Source organism: Episyrphus balteatus, chromosome 3 (assembly GCF_945859705.1).
Source record: "Episyrphus balteatus chromosome 3, idEpiBalt1.1, whole genome shotgun sequence".
NCBI classification, from domain to species: Eukaryota; Metazoa; Arthropoda; class Insecta; order Diptera; family Syrphidae; genus Episyrphus; species Episyrphus balteatus.
This window is the reverse complement of record NC_079136.1, coordinates 129,103,191-129,124,014: the sequence shown is the minus strand read 5'-3', so window position 1 is coordinate 129,124,014 and position 20,824 is coordinate 129,103,191. Positions and strand designations below refer to the sequence as shown.

Below are 20,824 nucleotides of genomic sequence, written 5' to 3'. Positions count from 1 at the left end.
CTTTTAGGCTTTAAACAGAAACTAGATCTGTTCGCGTTCTATCGTATTCTGTGAGTTTGTTTTTTATTCCACAAATTTCAGTTTAAACACGCTTTTTGCGATTTCAAGATAATTTTCTGGCTAAATCTTTCATTCCATTTCATTCCTCTTTGAGTTTATGTTGAGTATCATTGCTAAGAACTGTTTGATATTCGCAGTCAACCATATTTAATTTGATTGATATGAATTTAAAGTAAAATTGTAGTAGAACAGAATACATACAAGTGTATAACCTTTTGTTAAAAAAAAAAACTCTTCCTGGAAACTCTCATGTATGTCACTTTATAACCCTTAACAAGTTTATTTGGAAAAGCCTTGATTTGCTTTAAATAAGAACCAATTGTAAAAACCATTAATGTAAATAGGCCACCGTATTATTTTTTTATCAGTTACTAGGTCTGTTCGATTAAACCACAAAACAAAGCTGAATGCAAATGTGTGTAGAGCGGTTATTTGCCATCTGTCATTTTTGGGATTGCCATCTGTCATTTTTGGGAACTGTTTGATTTCTTGTTCTTTTTTTTTAAGAATATTCTCTCGAAAGCTTATGAAGTTTGTCATTTCCTTTTTATATTGGGTTTTGATCGATTATGAATATGAGCTGCAGATCTTCAAAAAAAGGCCTAAGCTTACCTAATCCAGCCCAGATTATTTAGAAAAAAAAATCATAACGACATCTAGATTGTCATTGGGATTCAAAGTCGAGGTCGGTTGTGGGACAACTCCACCGCAGCACCGTCTGCTGTCACCGGTGCCGCGGCGGCGGCGGAAACCCTTTTCTATTAACTCGTTTTTTTTTTGTGTTTGTCTCCGTCTGTTTTAGAATTCCGGTGAAGTATCAAACACTTGTCCGACCATCGACACGATCCCAAAATAGAGAACCCATATCAAAAATATGCATTTTGAATTGAATTCCTTAACTCCCCTCGTCGAGACAACGAAACAGAACTGAACCCAGGGATGTCTCAAAGGTGGAACCGATCGGTTCCGATAGTTTTTTTTTTTGTTTTTGTCCAACGTCGTCGTTCAACAAAGATAAAGTATCTTGCACCTCACACCTTCGCTTCGAGTTTAATCAGTTTCTGTTGTTGTTGTTGTATGTGTCCCTGCTTCTGATCAAAAATAATTTTAATGGAGAACATTGGGTGATGTGTCTTTTGGACTTTTAAGGGATCCCAGTATATGTAAGATGGGGGCCCTAGAAGGAGGGAAGTAAACAAACGGACAATCAATAAACCATGAGTGAGTGTTTATTTCTCAGGTGTTTTGATTATGTAGGTTTGTCTGAGCTTATACCCAAAAGGTAAATGCACCCTTTTAATAAATAAATTAAGTATGCTATGCATACAAAGTTCCTCAGGGCTGGGTATTGGGTACCTTTTTATATTCGGAAATTCCTTTGATAGATCATTTAAGGTAAAATAATTGGTTTTTATTTTAAAATAAGAAAAAAAAAAAAAAATCGAATATTTGTGTGGTGAATGTCGATGTCATTTTGGAAAAAATACAGAAAATATTTGAAGAGTTGAGATTTGTTCGTTTTAATAGTGAGTGGTTTGGTTTGTTGTTGTTATTCAAGTCTTGGAGTGTTATGGAATGAAGTTTAACATGTGTTTACACTCTGACATAGTTTATGTTTACCTACTTTGTTGTGTTTATTTATATTTGTGATGGAATTACATTATTATTTAAGGAACATACTTTATTATAGGCGTTAGGGTGAGGGTTTTATTTTTTTTTTTCTTCAATATTTTTTTTAGACAATTAGAATTGATTAGAGAAGAGAAATTAAATTTATGACCCTACTTGTGAAGTCTGAAAAAGTTTTTGATTTTTGACACTCGACATATCTTTATTTTTTTTTTTTTTTTGAATATTTTAATCTTAACTGCAAGAAAAGTGTATTTCAAGCATTTTGGGTGGGCGCATTACTAAACATGAAGTCTTCTACTTGTTATTCTATCAGGGGAAATGGTATGCAGCTCCAATAAAGTTTATTTAAAATTCAGTTGGTTGCATACAGCATAGTTAAATTTCTGACACACAGTGAAATTCACTTTTGGACTAGGGAGGTATGTTTTTTAATCAAATCAGCTTCGGTGATTTAGAAACTTCACAAAAAATAAAAAAAAAAAATACAGAACGAAAGTTTTTTCCTATGATTGAATTTCAGTGGAAATTTCATGAGTAAAAAGTACAAATTGGTAGAAAAACTGAAGTGAGTTATAAATAGAATAATATTGGTAACGCAGTTGTTTTTCAAATAAAATATTGTTGTCCTAGAGCATCAGTCTCATCATGATGAATAAATAGTTTTTCAGATAATATTTGGGGAGCCATTCGTGAATAAAATTAATAAGATTTTGTACACTAACTCACAGTTTTTGAGTGGCAATTTATACTCTTCTTTAGTACGTAACGCGTTGGGAGCGTTACGTTACACTGCGAATCAGGTAGAAGAATAGGAAAATGTTTACTTCTCAAAATTCTGTTGATTAAAATAATGCGGAATCGACTTTAGAATTTTACTAAGGTATCAATTTTTTACTAACTTTAAACTTTCTAATAACTTCGTTACCTCCCAGTGAAAGTTTTATCTCGTATAGGTATTGTGCTCATAATAAACAAATTTAAAGCACTTCCTTTCAAAATTCAATCCTCTAGCTTAAAGCCTTTCGCTTTTTGCAGCTGTTGTTTTTAAAAAATAACTAAAAGCAACAATTAAAATGTCAAAAGCAGCTATAAGGTATTATGCATTAACTCTTCCAAATTATCTGACAGCAACCATATGTTTCTACCGATAAAAAATTTTCATCAGGCAATTTTTTGAATTTTTTTCTCAAGATTCATGATCACGTTTTTGTTTATCCCATCAGGAGAACCAGTTACTCAATGAAAAAAAAAAATGATTGCAAAATAAAATAAATATTTTTAAAAGCTTTACTGCCTGATAAGATCTCACGAAACTACTACCGTAACTAGCTAAAAAATTGTTCATCACTCAAATATAATAAAATTATAGAAAAAAAAAATAAATGCACTAAACCATTTATCTCCCATTAATATCTTGCTTGGTTGTCTCTAAAAAATAAAAACAAAATACGAGAAAAAAAAAACTATTTACCTTTCGTAATTTTGCATTTTACTATTTGACTTAAGATACCTCCAAGCATTTCAGATATTATTTAAATCTCGCCTCTTCAGACAGGCAGACAAACAGACCCATGTCCCCATAATCCTTATCTCTTCGCGATGCCAAAACGTCAATAAATTATTTAACTGACCAACTGATCATGACTAGCGCTGCCAAATTAAGCTTTTTTTAAAGAAGAAAAAATAAAATAATAAAATATAAATCCAACCATTAGACCGACTTTGTCGAATTATGGTTACAAAGTTATAAATGCACGACTGACGTGAACTTATCGTTAAATATGATTCACGCGCACGCGTGCATACGATCTTCCTAAAAAATACTGCATACAACCCGTTTTACAAAACGTCAAAAGTCTTTGTTAACTTTGTGTTTGAATGAAGGATATATAGCCTAGCGTTTTGACCCCGAAGTCTCTCTTTTTGTTTGTTAGGTATGTATCGATAAAATGTCATGGTTATAATCTGAAGCCTCCTGCACCTTCGACTTTGACACTAGTTACCAGATTAGAACACATTAAACTCTGTGCGTTGTTGTGTGACACTGTGGGTCAAATTTTAGGAAAAATTGAAAAAAAAAAATCCTTGACGACAAGAATTATAAAAGATTCTATAGTAAATTGGTTTTCAGTCGCCAGACAAGCCTTTGTGTCAACATTCCTGAGCTATAATTTTATGGCTTTTTCTTAACTCTCTAGGAAACCATACTTTTTGTTAAAATAGGGTTGCCATGGAGAATTTATCAGTTGGAAAGTGGCAATCCTATTATTCTAACTGTCAATACTATCTTATCTCTCATTTGACACTAATTTAAGGTATGGCTAGCATCTAAGCAACTTGTAACTATAATGAACCTTTTCGTTACAAGCAACTGTGAACTAAGAAGCGAAGTATAAAATCGTTGGGGCTTTTTTTGTACTTCCATACAGTTGTATATAATTTATATTTCTGTTTTTGACAATTTGTTTTAAGTGATGCCAAATTGGAAAAAAAATTATGTCAAAAGTTAAAGGAATAAAAACTTAGTTGCTTTTTCCCCCAGTTTTAAGACTATAATGTCCCAATGTGCGACACTGATTCACCGACGAAGGCGACTTTATTCGACATATGTGTGCCGCATTGACGCGACCATCTGGACCATCTTTTATGATCTTTTATGTTTTTTTTTTTTTATTTTGTTTATTTATTTGTTAGTTTTGTTTCTTTTTTTTTTTTCTTTTAGTTTAAAGTTTTATTTGTTTGTTTTGTGTAGCACACGCGAGTGTGAGATCATTTAAAAGATTTATGCACACGTTAGTTTGGACATTAATTTTTGTTTGTGTTTCTTTATTTTTTTTTGCAAAAGTGCGATCGTACAAAACGATTGAGAAAACCGACTACGACTGCAAATAAATGAATGAATGTAGTTAAATGAACTAAAAATATCCGGAGGTAATACAATTTAACGTAGTGGACATTTTTATTTTTAAGGAAAGGAAAAATTGGTTCAAGCTAAATAGTAATACATTTTAAAGTTATTGCACTGAATTTTGAGTTGAAATAGTTACGAGTTCGGTGTATTAAAAATTGATTGACGATTAAAATATACCAGTCCGGAAGTACTTTGATTTTAAGTATTTGTCAAAGTTGGGATTTTTGTTTTAACTTGGCAGCACTGTTTTGAAGGCCTTAGAAACTAGATTTTGACTTCACATCTGAACGGCGGCGTACCGGTTTGGAATTTTTTTCGTTTTCATACAAAAACCCTGATAAAGCCTTAAATCAGTAATTTGAAGCTAGCTTAGCGGACATTAAATTCATAAAAGAGTCCTTGTTCGAAAATCAGAACCAGAATAATTTTTTTTTGAAATTGAAAAATGTGATTGATTTTTTTTTTCATTTAATTTAATAACAAAAAAATATATAAACATTCAACATATTTAACGGAAAACAATGTTTTTTTTTCAGACCCTCTCACATTAAGACAAAAAAAATACAAACAATTCTTATATAAAACCTAAAAAAGCTTCAACACAAAACATGAAAATATTCTTTTATTCAAAATCAATTGTAAATGCATTCTAAAGTAGGTATCAACATCGAGAACATAAACAACAGACAAATTTCAAGCTTGTTTTAAAGCATTTTTAATTTATATTCAAGATCAATGACAACGCCATCGTATCGTTCAAATGTCATCCTTATCTTTATTTTTCTGTAAATACACACATTGATTGGCCATTAAAAAAAGTTAATTTTTATAACCTCCTAATATATTTTATTTGTTGTTGTATAATTTTTTTGTAAGCCTTGTCTTATCAGTCGCATCGTCTGTGTAGATTAGTAAAAAAATGTGTGGACCCATAACTACCTAGCACATAGTAGGACCATAGGAAGAACAAAAAAAAAACTTACATCAACCAAGGATGGATTAAGGAGACTACAAAATAGGCCTTGTCACTTTGTATTAAAGTTTTAAAGAAGCTCAAAAGCAGTTAAATTGATGATTTAAAGAAGATTTGCCTTTAAAAAAAAAAGCATACATACACGTCACTGTCAATGTTTGATTTTTTTTAAGGATTTCGCTGAGTTTATACGAAGTAGGCGAATCGCCCTAAACTACAAATAATGAAAAAGCAAGTATCCAGATTAGTTAAACTACAGTTTTATTATTGTTGCTGTTTTATTATTTGTATTTGACAATTTCGCTAACTTAATATGAGCTTAGCGAAAAAATCTAAAAACAAGCAAAAACAAGTCTATGGAGACCCTCCATTCATTCTCAAAATGAAATATTTTTTTTGATCCCTGATTTATTTGATTTTTTAATATTTCGCTAAGTTTATACGAAGTAAGCGAATCACCCTAAACAGCAAACAACAAGTACTGAAAGTGAAAGCATCCAGATCAGTTGTGCTTTAAATTTGTTTCTGTAGCTGTTTTATAATTTGTATTGAACAATATTTCGCTCACTTTGTATGAACTGAGCGAAAAATTAAAAAATTGAAAATTATTGAAGAAAAACATAAAACTAATCCAAATGAATGTATAAAGGCTCTCAACAACCTTCCAAAGCTCACTCCAGCCCTTCTCCAAATGAAAAATATTTTCAGTGATTTTTTGGATAAACAACAACAAACAAACAAAAAAAAAGCAATCCTCCATCACAATAGTGCGTTAAATAAGAAACCATAAAAAAGATATTCTTTCACAGATTCCTATCTCTTCCATCATAATGTCTGTTTACTTTTTCTTTTATTCTTCTCACACAGATTTTACACAGATTCCTTCGTCATCATCATGCATATCGTGTCGATCAGTGGCTATCGCTATGTCTATACTCCAACGGTATTCATAACCAACTGCAGCATCCGTTCATCCCATTGAGCTTGTTTAGGTAATCATTATAGAAGTTTCCCACAATCGCATCATCAATAGGTCTCGCGCATTATTACATTTTGACCACATTTTTTAATGATTTGTTTACGGTTTTCCCACCTTCTTCCGCTCTCCAAGACCCATTCTTCTGTCAAAAAATAAAGATTCCCTTTTTAATTCTCTTGTTCACCAAAAATTGTTACTACACCGATAATGCATTAGTCATAGGTTGGTCTGTTGATGTTAATGGCAAAAGATTGCCAGACATTAGAATTTGGGTTTTTGGTAATAAAATTTAATAGAGGAGGTTTGTATGTTTTGAAGGTTGAGGTTAAAACCTAAAATTAACCTAAATTAATCTAAAATTTAAGGTAAAATTTATTCATGACAACAGACAACAATGCCAATTAAAAACGACGACGATTCAATCAAACTATGTAGAGCAGTAGGTAGGTTACCTACCTACCCATCATCATCGTCTTCATCGTCATCATCAGTTTGACAAAAGAAAGCTGGGAAGTCTAGGAAAAAGCTGGTCAATCAGCTTACTTTATTCGTCAGTCAGATCAGAAAGAAAAGTATAAATGAAGTAATAAAGAGAGATGGACGATGGCGAGACGTGAACGCGACGTAACGTTGCGTGTTTATTGGTATAAATTTATTAACAACGCAAGAGCATTTTCATTGATTTCATTAATTAGCCATCTGAGAAAAAGTTGTTACTACAAGACTTTTTGGACGACAACTTTATAAGTCAGAAACCACAATATCGTATAGATTGGAACTTCATTTGTGTTGTTGTTGTATTGTATTGAAATGTGAGGTCTCAAGAAGAAGAAAAAAAAAGGAACCTCCTTCTCTTCCTTTGGGACAACAATAGAACAAAGACCAATTTGATTGGATTTGTAGAAGACCGAGCGAGAGGAAGACCAAGCAAGAGAATAGGGTATAAAGGTATAAACAACATGCCAAGCGGCGCAATATAACAACAAGCGCAACACAGTTGCAGTCAAGTTAGTCAGCGCACAACGAAGCAAAAGAAACAGGAAATCTGTTTTATGTCGCGTAGCATAGAAGGCGGTAGCGATGGTGGTGGATGGTGATGTTGTGGCGATATGATGATGGTGGTTGGAGTGGACTCTCATGTAATGGAGAACACATTGCCGCCACAAATATGGCCACGCGCTAATAAGGACTCGTATATGACCATTATATTTGTGGTTTGCATCCTTCTTAGGAGTGAAGTGTTCTGGAAGAGCGTTGGAAAGTGGTATCGTATCGGCCGGCGTATCGCGCGGAATGAAGAAGTTGACAAAAAAGGGGCAGCAAAATGGAAATTTATTACAATACAATATGCATCCTTAGGGTATTTTTGTATTTGTAGAGGCTTTAGTTTTTTTTTACAGTGCAGGTATTGTTTGAATAAGGATTTTTATTTTTAAAGTGATTTAGACTGAATAGAAAAGTGTTATATTGTTGGGTAATTTTTTCGACATTTTATTGCAATTTCTTAAATATAAAAACCAAAATATATACATATTTCGTAGTCTTACATTAAGCAAATTAAAAAGAATAATTTCAAAAAGATCTGTTTGTTTTTTTTTTTTTGAAAAAAGGAAAATCTGCATTTAATCCCAAAACCATCAATGGTTGCCATGAGAATTACGAGTTAAATAAATCTGGGTATACATTTGTTTTCATTTGAAAGGGTGTTTTTTTAGGTGAAGAAAAATGTGGGTTTAATACAAAACCTAAATAGATAAGAATAATGATACCATTGAAATCCAGCAATTTTTTAATGTTACTTTTGAAACTGGAACCAAGAATCTTAAGTGACTATAAGAAATATTATGGACGAAATGTTTTTTTTTTATAAAAAAAAATGATGCGGTACCCTTATGGAATTTGGTAAAATCTGGTAATAACTCTACACTTTTGGATAAGAACAAAGAATTTGGGGACTTCATATTATTTATTTTGGAGAAAAGGGTGTTTATTTTCGAAGATGAAGTATAGACCAAAGCTCATCATAGTTGAAAAAATTGTTAGCAGCATAAGGGTAGTGGGAAAATTTAGGATACATTTTTAAATGAAAAGGGAAAAATAAATCGCTCACACAAAAATTGGGTAAAAGGTTGGGTGGGTGAAGAAATGAGATGGGGGTCAAAAATCATGTTTTTTGTGAAAAAAAAAAATTTAAAAAGTTTTAGATAATAAAAACATCTATAACTTCTACTCCAATTATTTTTTTACATAGGTAATTTCAAAAACAGTGAGAAAAATACAATTTTTGTTTTTTTTTTTTATTTTTATCTTTTACTAAAAAAGTTAGATTTTCCTTTTTTATGGTTTTTACCTCTTTTTAATGTTTTTTTTAGCAAAATATTAATTTTTGGATTATTGACGAAGTTAATTTGAAAAAAAAAAAAAATAAAAAATATTAATTTTAGGATTATTGACGAACTTAATTTGAAAAAAAAATTTTTAAGTTGCCAAAAAATTTTCATTTTGGCTTTAATTTCGAAAATAGATTTTTTTAAATGGATTTTTCCTTAAAAAACATTAAAATAAATTATACTTTTCTATTGGACTTTGGCCTTCTGAATTCGAATCTTGTATCAGAATTGCGGTACCTTTTAAAGTTTCTTTTACATGTTTTTCTCCCATTTTTAATAAAATCAGACGAAAATGTCAGATTTCTGCTAGAGAGATTGGATTTCTCAGTTGTATAAGTGTCAACGTCATTTACCTAATTTAAGAAATAATAAACACATAAGAAAGTTATAACACTCAATCGAAAGTAGTACCTAAGCTTCAAGCATATTTTTATACAAACAAAGTTTAAACAAGTAAAAAATATAATAATACATAAAATAAAACAAAAAAATTTATTGTTCTGTCAAGTTTTAATGCACAAATGTCACAAAACAAATTAAAAATGGATGAGAAATGTGAATTAATTTTAATTTTTAGCACATTTTCAGTTTTTGTATGATACTACTGCTGTGTGTAATGCATTAAAAAAGAGAAAAAAGGACTTCAATACGATGCTTAATTGGTTTCTTAAAATAACGATAGATAGCGTGAGATCTATCACGGTAACAATGGTAGTTGTGGCGAACTAGTCGACAAGCTCTTTTCTCACTTAAATTTTGGCAGCGAACAAGAAACTTGTAAGTTTTACGACACTATTTTTGTGGGACAACTTGAGTCACAAAAGACCGAAAAATTCGGGTGTTTTTTTTATTTTTTACAATTTTGACAACAACGTTACGTTAATTACTCAAAACCAAAAACTTTGGATATTTATTGGGTCTTGGGTATTAAGAAAATTAAAATTATTGATTTCAATTAAGTATCCAATAAAACTGCAGCTAACTTCGTGTTCTTGTTTTAAATCAAATTGCCATCCGTTATTGATAAATTTACCGAACTGAACTAAACTCTATTTTCAACAAATTTCAATGAAATTTAAACACTTTGAGAAACTTGACCTAGAAGAGGTCTTAGAAGCTTTTAAAAAAACCTCTTGACTTTTTAACATGAAATAAGCTGGACGGAAAATTTTATATGTTTTATTAAATTCTAAAAAATTCAGTTAAAGAGGTGAACACTTCATAAAACAAACATATCCATTTTATTAAGTCGAACAAGAAGGTGATGAAATTCCTAAACAAAGCTTCTTTAAAATTGAAAAAAAAAACCCATTTATTCAAATCAGGTACGGTATTAAGTTCCTTTTTTTTATTGCGATATAAACATAAACACAACTCGAAATATAAACTTTGGTGAAATTGGACTATAAATTATTTGGAGCAATCAATTAATATCGACTTTATCTAGATATTATTTTTCAATTTTAGAAATCAAAGAAATAATCCGCTTAAATATATCAAAAAAAAAAATTTTTTTCATAGAAAAAAAATTTATTCGTTTCCAATATAAAGAAAATCATGTCACACTAAAAAAAAAAAAAACTAAGCTAAGCTGCATAGTAAAATTGCATTGGAATTTTAATCAGATTAAATGAAAGATTCATTAAAAAAAAAAAAAGAATAATAATTATAACACTGATGTGTGGTGTAGACAGAAGCACAATTTGACATCTGTCAACAGACATTTCAACAATCCAACAACTTATACACTAATTAGATAGGTATAACACTAATCAACAATGATACCGCAAATGCTATTGGATATGTCATTATCTCATCATTATCTGCACCAGATTATGTTGCATTCTTTTATTTACAAACAAACTCTATATGACGACGTGTAACGTATTTATTTTCCATCGTGGAATCAAGAAAAAACGAAAACAAACAGATCCAGTGCACAGAGTGCAACACTTCAACCCAACCAATCATGTTGCAACTCAACAAACATTAACCGATCAAAAAGATACAAAAGAATAAATATCAACAAAAAAAAACTACTTAAATCATCAGAAACAGCAACACAGCCAAAAGTTAACAAGTTAATTTGTGTTATTACCATTTTTATTCATTTTCTGACGTTGACCTCGTCCACGCTTTCGTTGGTTCCTTTTCCTACCAGAACCATTACTGTTCGATGACGTTGATGTTGTTGATGATGATGATGAGGCTAAAATTGTTGCTGCCAAAGGAGGCGGATGTTGTGGCAGCAGCAACAATTCCTGACTACTTCCATTACCGCCACCGCCGCCTCCATCATCACCATCGCCAGCTAATCCTGTTGGAAAATTCCGTTCGATGGTTAATCCACTTTTGGTTTTTTTCACCGAAGTTTTTCTATAATGTGTAGTTGATTTTTTACTCGAAATCTTAACACCCGTCCAGGAGACAATATCCGATTCATGATCATCGTAATCCACAATACGATCATGATCGTAACTTTTGAGAAATTCCGCTGGGGAACTTTTGGCATAACACAGGGAAATTAAAATTGTGGCAACTAAGGCCACTCGAAAAGGGCACATTTTATTTCAAAAATTTAAAAATATTGGGCACTGGTATTTCAAAATTTGAACTTTATCTTTTTTTCAAAACTTCAAAAACCACAGAAACTTCAAAAACACTCGATCACATTTGATTTTCATTGTGAAAACGCATATTTGCTCCAATAAGGATCCTATAACAATGATCCTTTTTTTTCAACCACAAATGAAAAAAATAAAATAAAACAAAAATTCGATCACACACAACGAGCGAGTGATCGTGCCAAAAAAACGCGTCGTGTCGTTTTGGACCAAACGCAGATCCAATCTAAGACAACGACAAAAAAAATCGCATATATGTACCGTCGACGACCGACAACGACGACGAAGACGCCTTCGTCGCCAAAAATCTATTTTCGTATATCCTTTGGTTTTTGAAAATTTTCTAAAGGCAAAAAAAGATAATGAAGTTGGAAGAGAAAAGATGTGTGTACTGAATCTCTCAAGTCGATGACGATGCCGCCGCTATAATATGAATCGAGAGGAAAAACTCAAAGTAACAACAACTACGACAACGACGACCATGTGCAAGATCATGAACGATGACGACAACGATCATAAAACTTTAGTATTCCCGCAGTTAGACCTTTTTTTTTGGTTAATTTTAAATATAAACTAAAAATATAATTTTAAAAATTTATAAACAAAAAAAATCAAAACAAACAACGAATCATGTATTGATCATTTTTTTCAATAACTCTCAACCGCAACGAACAAATGTTAACCGAAGACTGATCGTGCAGATCACATTGCACCGGGAAAACACCAGAACCAGACACCACCGTCACTGCCACAGTCCACAGCGACACACTGTAAACTTTGAAATTTTCTTTGAATTCCCTTTCATTGGAACATGTTTGAGGACGGTTGGCAACGTTTGTGAGATTTAGACAAGTTCCATTTGCAACATGTTTGTGTTGGGTTTCTTATCAAAGCGAGATGTGGATGATATGTGGAATCTATTTGTTAGTTATTTTGTTTGAAATGATTAGGTATTTAATTATTATTTAACGTTCATACTGTCAATTTGAGTAAAGAATGTACAAATAAAAAGGTTGTAATTTTCAATGCTCAAATGAGAAAAAAGTCAGTTGTACACTTGAAAAAAAAAAGAAATTGAGCTGCAGATAACATTCAATCTTGACGTATGGATTATTAAAAATGCTTAAATTGTGTGTTTTTCCCATTTTATAAATCTGTCAGGCTATAAGTCTGTCAGTCTATCAATCCGGAAGTCTATCAATCTGTCAGTTAGTCAGTTTGCCAATCTATTAGGTCAAATTGTGTCAGTATGACAATCAGTCAATCTATCTGTCAGTCCGCGGTTGGTCTGCGTCACTCTTTCAAGGCGGTGTTCACATTGGCCTCACGTCACCGACTCATTTTGACAGTTATGAGAGTTCGAAGATTTTAAATGAGTTTCAAATTTCAATATTCAAGACTAAACTTTCATTTTTTTACAAATGCGAAGCAGTTATATGATTTGAAATCATTGAGTAGGAGTCAAAGGAGCCTACATGATAAATTTCCAGTTCCTAGCTGTCCTGGCTGATTAAATACCAAGCTGTCGTTTTGCCCCACTGTGCGACGCGACGGCACTCTAAAGATCGAACTCGCTAGAAATAGCTATTGAATCCGACCTTTTAGCTACAAAAGCCAACTTAAACTATAAGTTTCCTTACTGCCAGTTGTTTTCTTTAGAAAACTAGTTAATTAAGACCAATAATCCGGGAAAATATTTTTGACATTTTGAAGTTTTGAGTGTTTTATTTTGACAGGTCAATAACTCAACATCAGCAACAAGTGCAATATTCAAGAATCTAATCTTTCCAACCTCCTTGTCAATCAAAATTGATAGACACAAAAATTCTTTGAATAACACACATCTTCAACAAGAAACACGATCTGCTACTAAGCAGTTTTTTTTCTTTGCCAAGAGTATCAATTACGCATAGTTCCCGATTATACCATCATCAACTATCAATTTCAATATCATTACGATAGGTTATCCTTGGGTAACATTAAACCTATTACCCACCTCCTGGGCATCCTATTTAACCTTCACACGATAAGCTACTGCAGAGTGTACAACAGCGGTACTGCTCTGTGTCGATGCCATAGACCCCTAAAGCCGTCTTTTCTTAACTGCTGAAAACTTCTGATTGGCGCCTTTTTGTTTTGTGTTTTTCTTTTGCTTGTTTCTTCTTTTTTTTTTCTTGCCTTTGACCATGAAGCGTCCATAAATCTCCGAAACCGATAGTAATCTGTTTGGTTCGAGAGAGTCTATGCGCCGGCATGCATACACTCACTATACACATCTCAGACCCCCAAGGGTAAACGCAATTTGTTACATTTAACACTTACAGGACGGACGCATTTGCGTCTTCTATACTTTTTTAAAACTATAAGGTCCATCGACTAACGACAGGTAATTCTCTACACGTTTATCATGGAAAATGGAAAAAAAAAAAACAAAACTAAAGGAGATGGACACAGAGAGTTGTGTTGTTTGGATGCTGGGTTTCCTGGAATCTTGAGTCAAGGATAAAATGTTAGATGCAACAAGAGGCTTTTGTTCTAGCGCACTACACCGACTCTATGATTCCGACTCAACTGTGGATGGATGACGAAGACGACTGAAGAGACTGACAGATTGTTCAATAAAACGCATGAAGTTCTTTTTTTGTTTTTGAAAATAAAACAACAAAAACACAAAAAGAACCAAAACACAAAAGGATATGTTGAGTGGCAGATCAAAAGAACGACGATCATTTATCCCATATCCATAGTGCGGGATGAGAGTTTTATATATCTGGAATTTTAAGAGATCCTGTCTTCCAAAAATTAATAAAAATTCAAAAAGAAAAAAAAAAGGATGATGTACAAAAACGCATGTACACAGGCACATTATACCTGTTGTTGAATGAATATCATCAAAAATGTATTCAAGGAATATAATCATATCCTGTCTGTTTTGGCAGTTGCATTTAATATTTGAAAAAAAAAAAGAACAGAAAAAGAATCCTATTAAGGTATTACCCTTGTCATCATAGACAATCTGGCAGCAACTCATCGAAACAAACGGATCAACAAAAAAACTACAAATATTTTAAATTTGCTTAAAGGATCACCACAATCAGATCCTTGACAATATATGCCCACTATTTGAAACAAAAGGCCCATGAACAATCAAACAGAAAGAAATCAACAGAAAGAACACTCACAAGTGGTAATTGTTTACGATTGGAAAATCCAGTATTTAAAAATTGGGCATTTCACAAGATCAAAATTCAAGTGAATTTTATACCTGGAAATATTTACACAGCTACATAGGTAGCCGCCTACCTTAGAAACATTCAAACCTAACTCAAAAATGTACTCTTCAAATAGTTATTCACAAAATCTTTAAAACAACGTAACTAGCAGTAGAGTGAGTGAAAAAAAAAACATGTTAGTACGTTAGAAGTAGGTACTACAACGTAAGGCGTTATTCCGTTCTTTTACGTGCCGATTTTTCCCGACCGACTAAACTTTGCGTTGTAAATCGACTCGTGTGAATGTAAGCCGCGATTAACGTAGAATCATAATCTCAAAATAGGACTCTAGTCTGCTGCCAAGCGGCTATGTTGTGTGGCAAAAACTTACTTCTGAAAAGTCGGAATTATGTAACGTAACACAAATGTAATAAGAATAACAATGTACATAATCTTTCAAATGCGTACTTTACATATAAAATGGCTCTACCAAAATAACGCACTGCTGAAGTGGCGACAGCTCAACCACAACAAAAAGGATCCCATAAGTTGCCCCGTGTAACTTAAATTTGACAAATTAACGCTACATGACGTTTGTCGCTATTACAGAAAAGCTTTACGAAAGATTTCTTTTGTCGCTTCGATTTTGAACAGCTGATAAAAATATAAAATCTGCTGTCAAATAAAAAATAAGTACATAAATATGTCTGACAACGTAAAGTATGACAGGATACTTTCTTACGTTTTCTTACGTTACGTCTTACATTTTTAGAAACAGCGCCATTGATTTTGTATAATTGAACATTTGACAGCTGTCAAAATCGACTGTAAAGCGTGAATGTACTTCAGCTTTAAAGGTCTTAGTTAAGATAAATTGTGGCTTTTTCAAGCCAGCAAAACTATAAAGTATAAAGCAACCACAACAATGAAAATGAAAATATACTTTTGTTAAGTTTTAGCTTCTTTGTATACAAAAAACAACAAAACCCTCTTCTATAGCTTCCTGTTTTTGAAGTTAACACGAACAAGATAACAACGTGACTAAACTTCCCAATTAGTTTTCACTATAAAACTTAAAGATTAAAACAAAATCCCTAATTACCGCAGCAAATTCCTATATGCAAAGCCTTGAGAAAAAACCTTTTTTTCTAATCGGAGATATCATTCGCCACTTGGTTTGCAAGGAATTTAAATGGCCACCATGTAAGGCCGGTCAGACGCGTTGTTTTAAAACACAAAACAAGCATTGCCCATACAAAAAAAAAAAAAAAACAAAAGATCTCCACCTCAATACACAGACTCACAAATTCACCGACTAACTGCGATGATCAAAAGGAATGCACCACGTACAGTTTTATGTGTGGATTACATTTTTTTTTAGGAAATTAAATTCCAATAGCAAATCCCTGGAGAATTTTTATTTATACGGGTGAATAAAATAAAGAGGTACGTGTTGATATTTGGAAAATCATTTATTGGAAAAATGAGTGAGTGTCCGCAATACCATCATCATGAGAAGTGTCACTGTCAGTTTGTTATTTGATCAGTTGATTACTCTGGTTGGTTGGTGATTGGTTGAAAGACAACCAAAGTGAAATGTTGCTCCCGTGGGCTTAACACAGCATTTCAGTGAGAAAAAGAGAATAAATGCGTTCCGCCTCTTTCTCTTTTTCACCAGCCGGCCCGGCCGGCCGTCTGTCAAATGACCAACATATGCTTGAGTAAATTAAAATGTCCTTGGGCAACAAATTGAAGCAATTTAAAGATTCTCACAACGTCTCTGACAGGCGTGCTCCTTCTCCTTACAAACAAACAAAAATAAAAAAAAAAAAAAACGCAAAAAATCATTAAGATGCCACGCATTGAAATACACTACACGTACACCTGCTATTTGGCCCGACATCTCATATTATCTCTTCTTCTCTCTCTTTTTCTGTCTTCAATGCTAAGAATAGATTCTATTTACTTTGTGCTGCGCCTGCGTCTGGAAAGAGTCAAGGATCCACTTTATCATCTAAAGATTCTCCAAAGCTATTCAGACCATTTAAAAATTCACCACATATCCATTGGCGTGGGTAAGAAAAGATCGTTGAAGCTCCGTTCACATTAAGCAGCAAACGCAACGAAAAAAAAAAAGAAAACGCTTAAAGGTTTTGTTGATGGGAATTCAAAGATATCGTTTCTTCCTCAAAAACAAAAAACTGAGATAAAATGCATTCCACATACTATGGGGTGGATGCATTTATCACTTTTGTAATTGGCCAGTGCAATAATTTCGTGCACACAATTCCGTGGCGATCAATTATGATGATGCCCTTTTGGAACTTTTCGCGAGATAAAAACCGAATTTTGGGCGCGCCAGTCATACATCTTTCATTGATCTTGCCAAACATCTGCGTTATATACATAAGAACAACAACGTTTTTTGTTCTTTCTCTCTCTATCTCTCTCCCCCATCGTTGTCGACTAATCATGTTTTTTCTTCAAGAAAGTAGCACAGTTGGTTAAAAACGTATATGTTCTGGCTGGTTCTACTGCATGTTTTATGTCAGTTTGACAGATCACTGTTAGCTCCTAATCACCACTGTCAACGCTGGCCATATTCTCGATGGATACAAAAACTATTTTGACAGTTTAACCTAATCACCTCACTTTTTCACGGTTTAGGTATGTTGGCTGGTTTGGCACACATTTTATACCTTCAAGGCGCCAAAGGGGTCTCACTAATGCTAGCCAGTTTTGTTATTTGTCCCAGTGGCGATGGCGGTGGTGGCGACGATTTGTAGCTTTTATTTTTGCTCAATTTAGAGCTAATGCAATCTGCCGACGCAGCATGAAGCCAACAACGTGGTCAGTACACCGAATACTCAAATAAAAAATAAAATAAGGCAAAAAATGCCGTTGGGAGAAAAAGTGAAATAAAAAACGATGATTTTTTGAGATTTTATATTTGCCAATCCTTTTGCCTTTTCCCTCTGTGTCGTCAATTTTTTTTTTTTATTTTTTAATACAAAAGCCAGCAAAGTGCCAGTCATGAGAGCGTAAGATCAGATTTAAACTGGTTTCCCTTTTTGTTGTCGTTCGTTATTGCCGCTCATCAAAATGGTACACACTACGGAGGCATCATGAGACCGAGACAACTTAGTAAGAAAAATAAAAAACTATCAAAGAAGTCTCAGCTTAAAGTGGATATCTTGGGGCAATGCAATAAAGTCATTGGCTTAGAATATTGCGCTGCACGAAGTTGAAGAAAATGAAGAAGATGTGCAACTACTTGTGTTGTGACGGTGTCGTCGGTGGTGGTGTGCTTGCACGTGAGTTTTTTTTCTCTGGACATGCACCACGCACAATCATAATAATGTGCTAAAATGGGTGTGTGGGATCATCAACTAGTGTGTAACTTTGAATGAAAACTATCTTAGTGTTACGCATTGAGTAACAAGTCTTAATGGTGATGATTTTTTCTTTTTTTGTTTGCAAAAAGGGCGGCTCTTTATTTCACAATCTTCACATCAACGGAAATCTTATGTTTATTCATAAAACGAGACTAAAACAAATTTAATTTAAGAGGGCTGTTAAGTCCTTTTGACATTTAAATGACAGACATTCAAATGTTTATGAAGATTTCATTAAATAAATCGAACAGTTTTATGTTATGATGAGGGAATGGAAATTTCTTAGTTACGGGGTACTTCTACAAACCCATCAAGGGATTAAATGACAAGTTTCAATTAAAAGAATCAGAGTCGGATTAAGGTTACTTTTTCACCAGAACTTTTCTTTCTTTCAACTTGGGTTGACAGCGAATTGAAAACCCGAATGTCTTTTGACTGTCACGGAGGCAGGACAATCAACCTACAAACAGTTTCCGGGTTTGCCAACTGTCAACTATAAATTTCTTCTTCCTCTAATGCTCAGAAACCCCAAAATGGGACGTCGTCGATGGAGTGGTCAAATTACAACACCGTCTAAAAAAAATTTTGAGTTTTTATAGATCCGCTTTGTGGAACACGTCTAAATTCAAGTTTTGACATCGCAAATTCCATGGTTCTTTTAACAGCTTGAAGGTAATAACACAATGTGATATACAAAAAGCAACCGTTTTATTCGATCTGTTCGTTTACTTTTTTGAAAATTTTGCATAGAATGTTATAAAACATATTTTGGTTAGCAGAATTGTTAAATGATGTGTGATGGGAATTTGTATAAAATAGAATTAAGGCCATTCGGCTGTAAAAATCCGGCCCTGAATTCAATTAATTCGATCGGTAGGTAATTTACTAATAATTATCTGTTCATTAAAAGCAAAATGTCATATGAATATTAAATGATAAATTCAAAGCGTTTGTTGATGGAAAATTGGTAGAAATTCATATTAAAAATGTATCAAGCGCAAATATTTTTTTTTTTTTTTGTAAGCATGTAATTTAATTTGTGTTTGTGTTTGTTGATGGCGCCTAAAGTTATCATAATATCAAATTAGTTTCTATTTTTATTTAAATTCTGAATCATTTTTTTATTTCAAATACCAGCACACAATTAGTATGGACGAGCTAGTAATATTAATAAATGCATTTGATTTGTTTCATCATAATTCAATCAGAAAATGAGGTGTGGTGAATTTCTGTTTTTATGTCACTTTAACTGTCATTATTAAATTGACTTTAGGGTTGTCCAGTTGTGTCATTAGGTACCCATGCTACTCTAGATGTAAAAAGAAGATATTGTTTCATTTTATGGAAAAGAGGATAGGTCTGACGAGGTAATCAAAAATTAATTTTATGAGTTTTTGATCTTAACGCCCGCTCTTTTCAACGAAATGGAATTTTATGAAATTCTGTAAATTTACTTATTAAGCAATAATCCTTGGACTTTATGTGTCGTTATAGTTAAGTATCTTGGCTTAAAAAAAATGTTAAGACCTTTTGAAGTCCCACACGGCCAGTGAGGATCATTTTTAAGTGTTAATTGCTTTTCGAAACGAGCGGATTATTACATTGAACACGAAATTAAAGTTAATAAAATTGATTTGGAAAGAATAGTGCGCATGGGCTGTTCGGTTACATAGAAACCTTGATGTTGTTTTTGCGATCCACAACAATTAAAACGTGAATCTACGGACAATTTGCTTTTACCATATTCATCATCTTAATCCACGCGATGGTTAACGCGTTCAAAAATTTCGACGATGAGCGCATTATACGATGGTTACACAACGGTTATTGAAGCATAATTATGAAACCACGTAGTTTTTCACTACAGCGTTCAATTCCATTGTAAAAAATATTTCCCCAATTGTTGTCACCCGCACAACAACTACCAAAGCAATCTTATAATCGATACGAAAATGTGTCAATTCCTCAATTAACTTACCAAATTTAGCGACAACATTTTCTCCCCATCACCCATGTACGGCTTAAGGCATCTTGCTTCGCTCCGAATTATTTTTTTTTAAATTATTCAAGCTCCTGGTTCCGAAAATATAATAACCCTCGTCGGAAAACCTCTTTGTATCAGAGAGGGCCCTTGTGTTGAGAGATCAATAATGTTACAATTTGGGCGAAAGCCACGACAAGACCTTTTATGGTCTGCACAAAGATATAAACAACAAAACGCCAATGGCACGTTCCAGTGTATCGCGACTTGGTTACCAGAGTGCATTTAAAAATGTTACTGCAAATTCGTGTTAAACAAGTGCACCTTCGTGACAAAACCGGCAACAATCATCAGCAGCAGCAGCCGCCGCACCACCATTCGGCGCTCAATATAAAAACAAAAAGCATGAAATACCCAAGACACAAATTAAGAGCATCATCTCCTTCTTTACAGCCATACAGTTTATAAAGTTCGATACAAATGCAAAAAAAAGACTTAAAATAAAAACAAAACCGACAGAAGAGACACTAGATGTTATCTGCTCCTGGTGTGGCAGCTACAAAGAGCAGTTATTATACGGAGAGTGATCAAGTTAATGGCCTAGATTTTTTTCTAGCCTTGATCTAGGGAAAAATGATCGGAAAAAAAAAAAGATAGAAAACCAAAC

The 20,824-nt window shown here is 33.1% G+C and overlaps 1 protein-coding gene across 3 annotated transcripts in view; it reads right to left on the bottom strand.

Moving 5' to 3' along the window:
- Nucleotides 1–20,824, bottom strand: part of LOC129916806 (laminin subunit alpha-2) — a 148,598-nt gene that overhangs the window by 116,559 nt on the left and 11,215 nt on the right. The window contains exon 1 of one of the 3 annotated variants that reach the window (XM_055996952.1): nt 11,044–12,268. The exons of 1 other annotated variant lie outside the window; for it this stretch is intronic. In XM_055996952.1, the coding sequence (XP_055852927.1) occupies nt 11,044–11,509 (466 nt within the window). In that variant the 5' untranslated portion in view covers nt 11,510–12,268. Of the gene's footprint in view, nt 1–11,043; nt 12,269–20,824 lie in introns of those variants that run through there. One more of the 3 variants, XM_055996950.1, reaches the window with a different exon arrangement.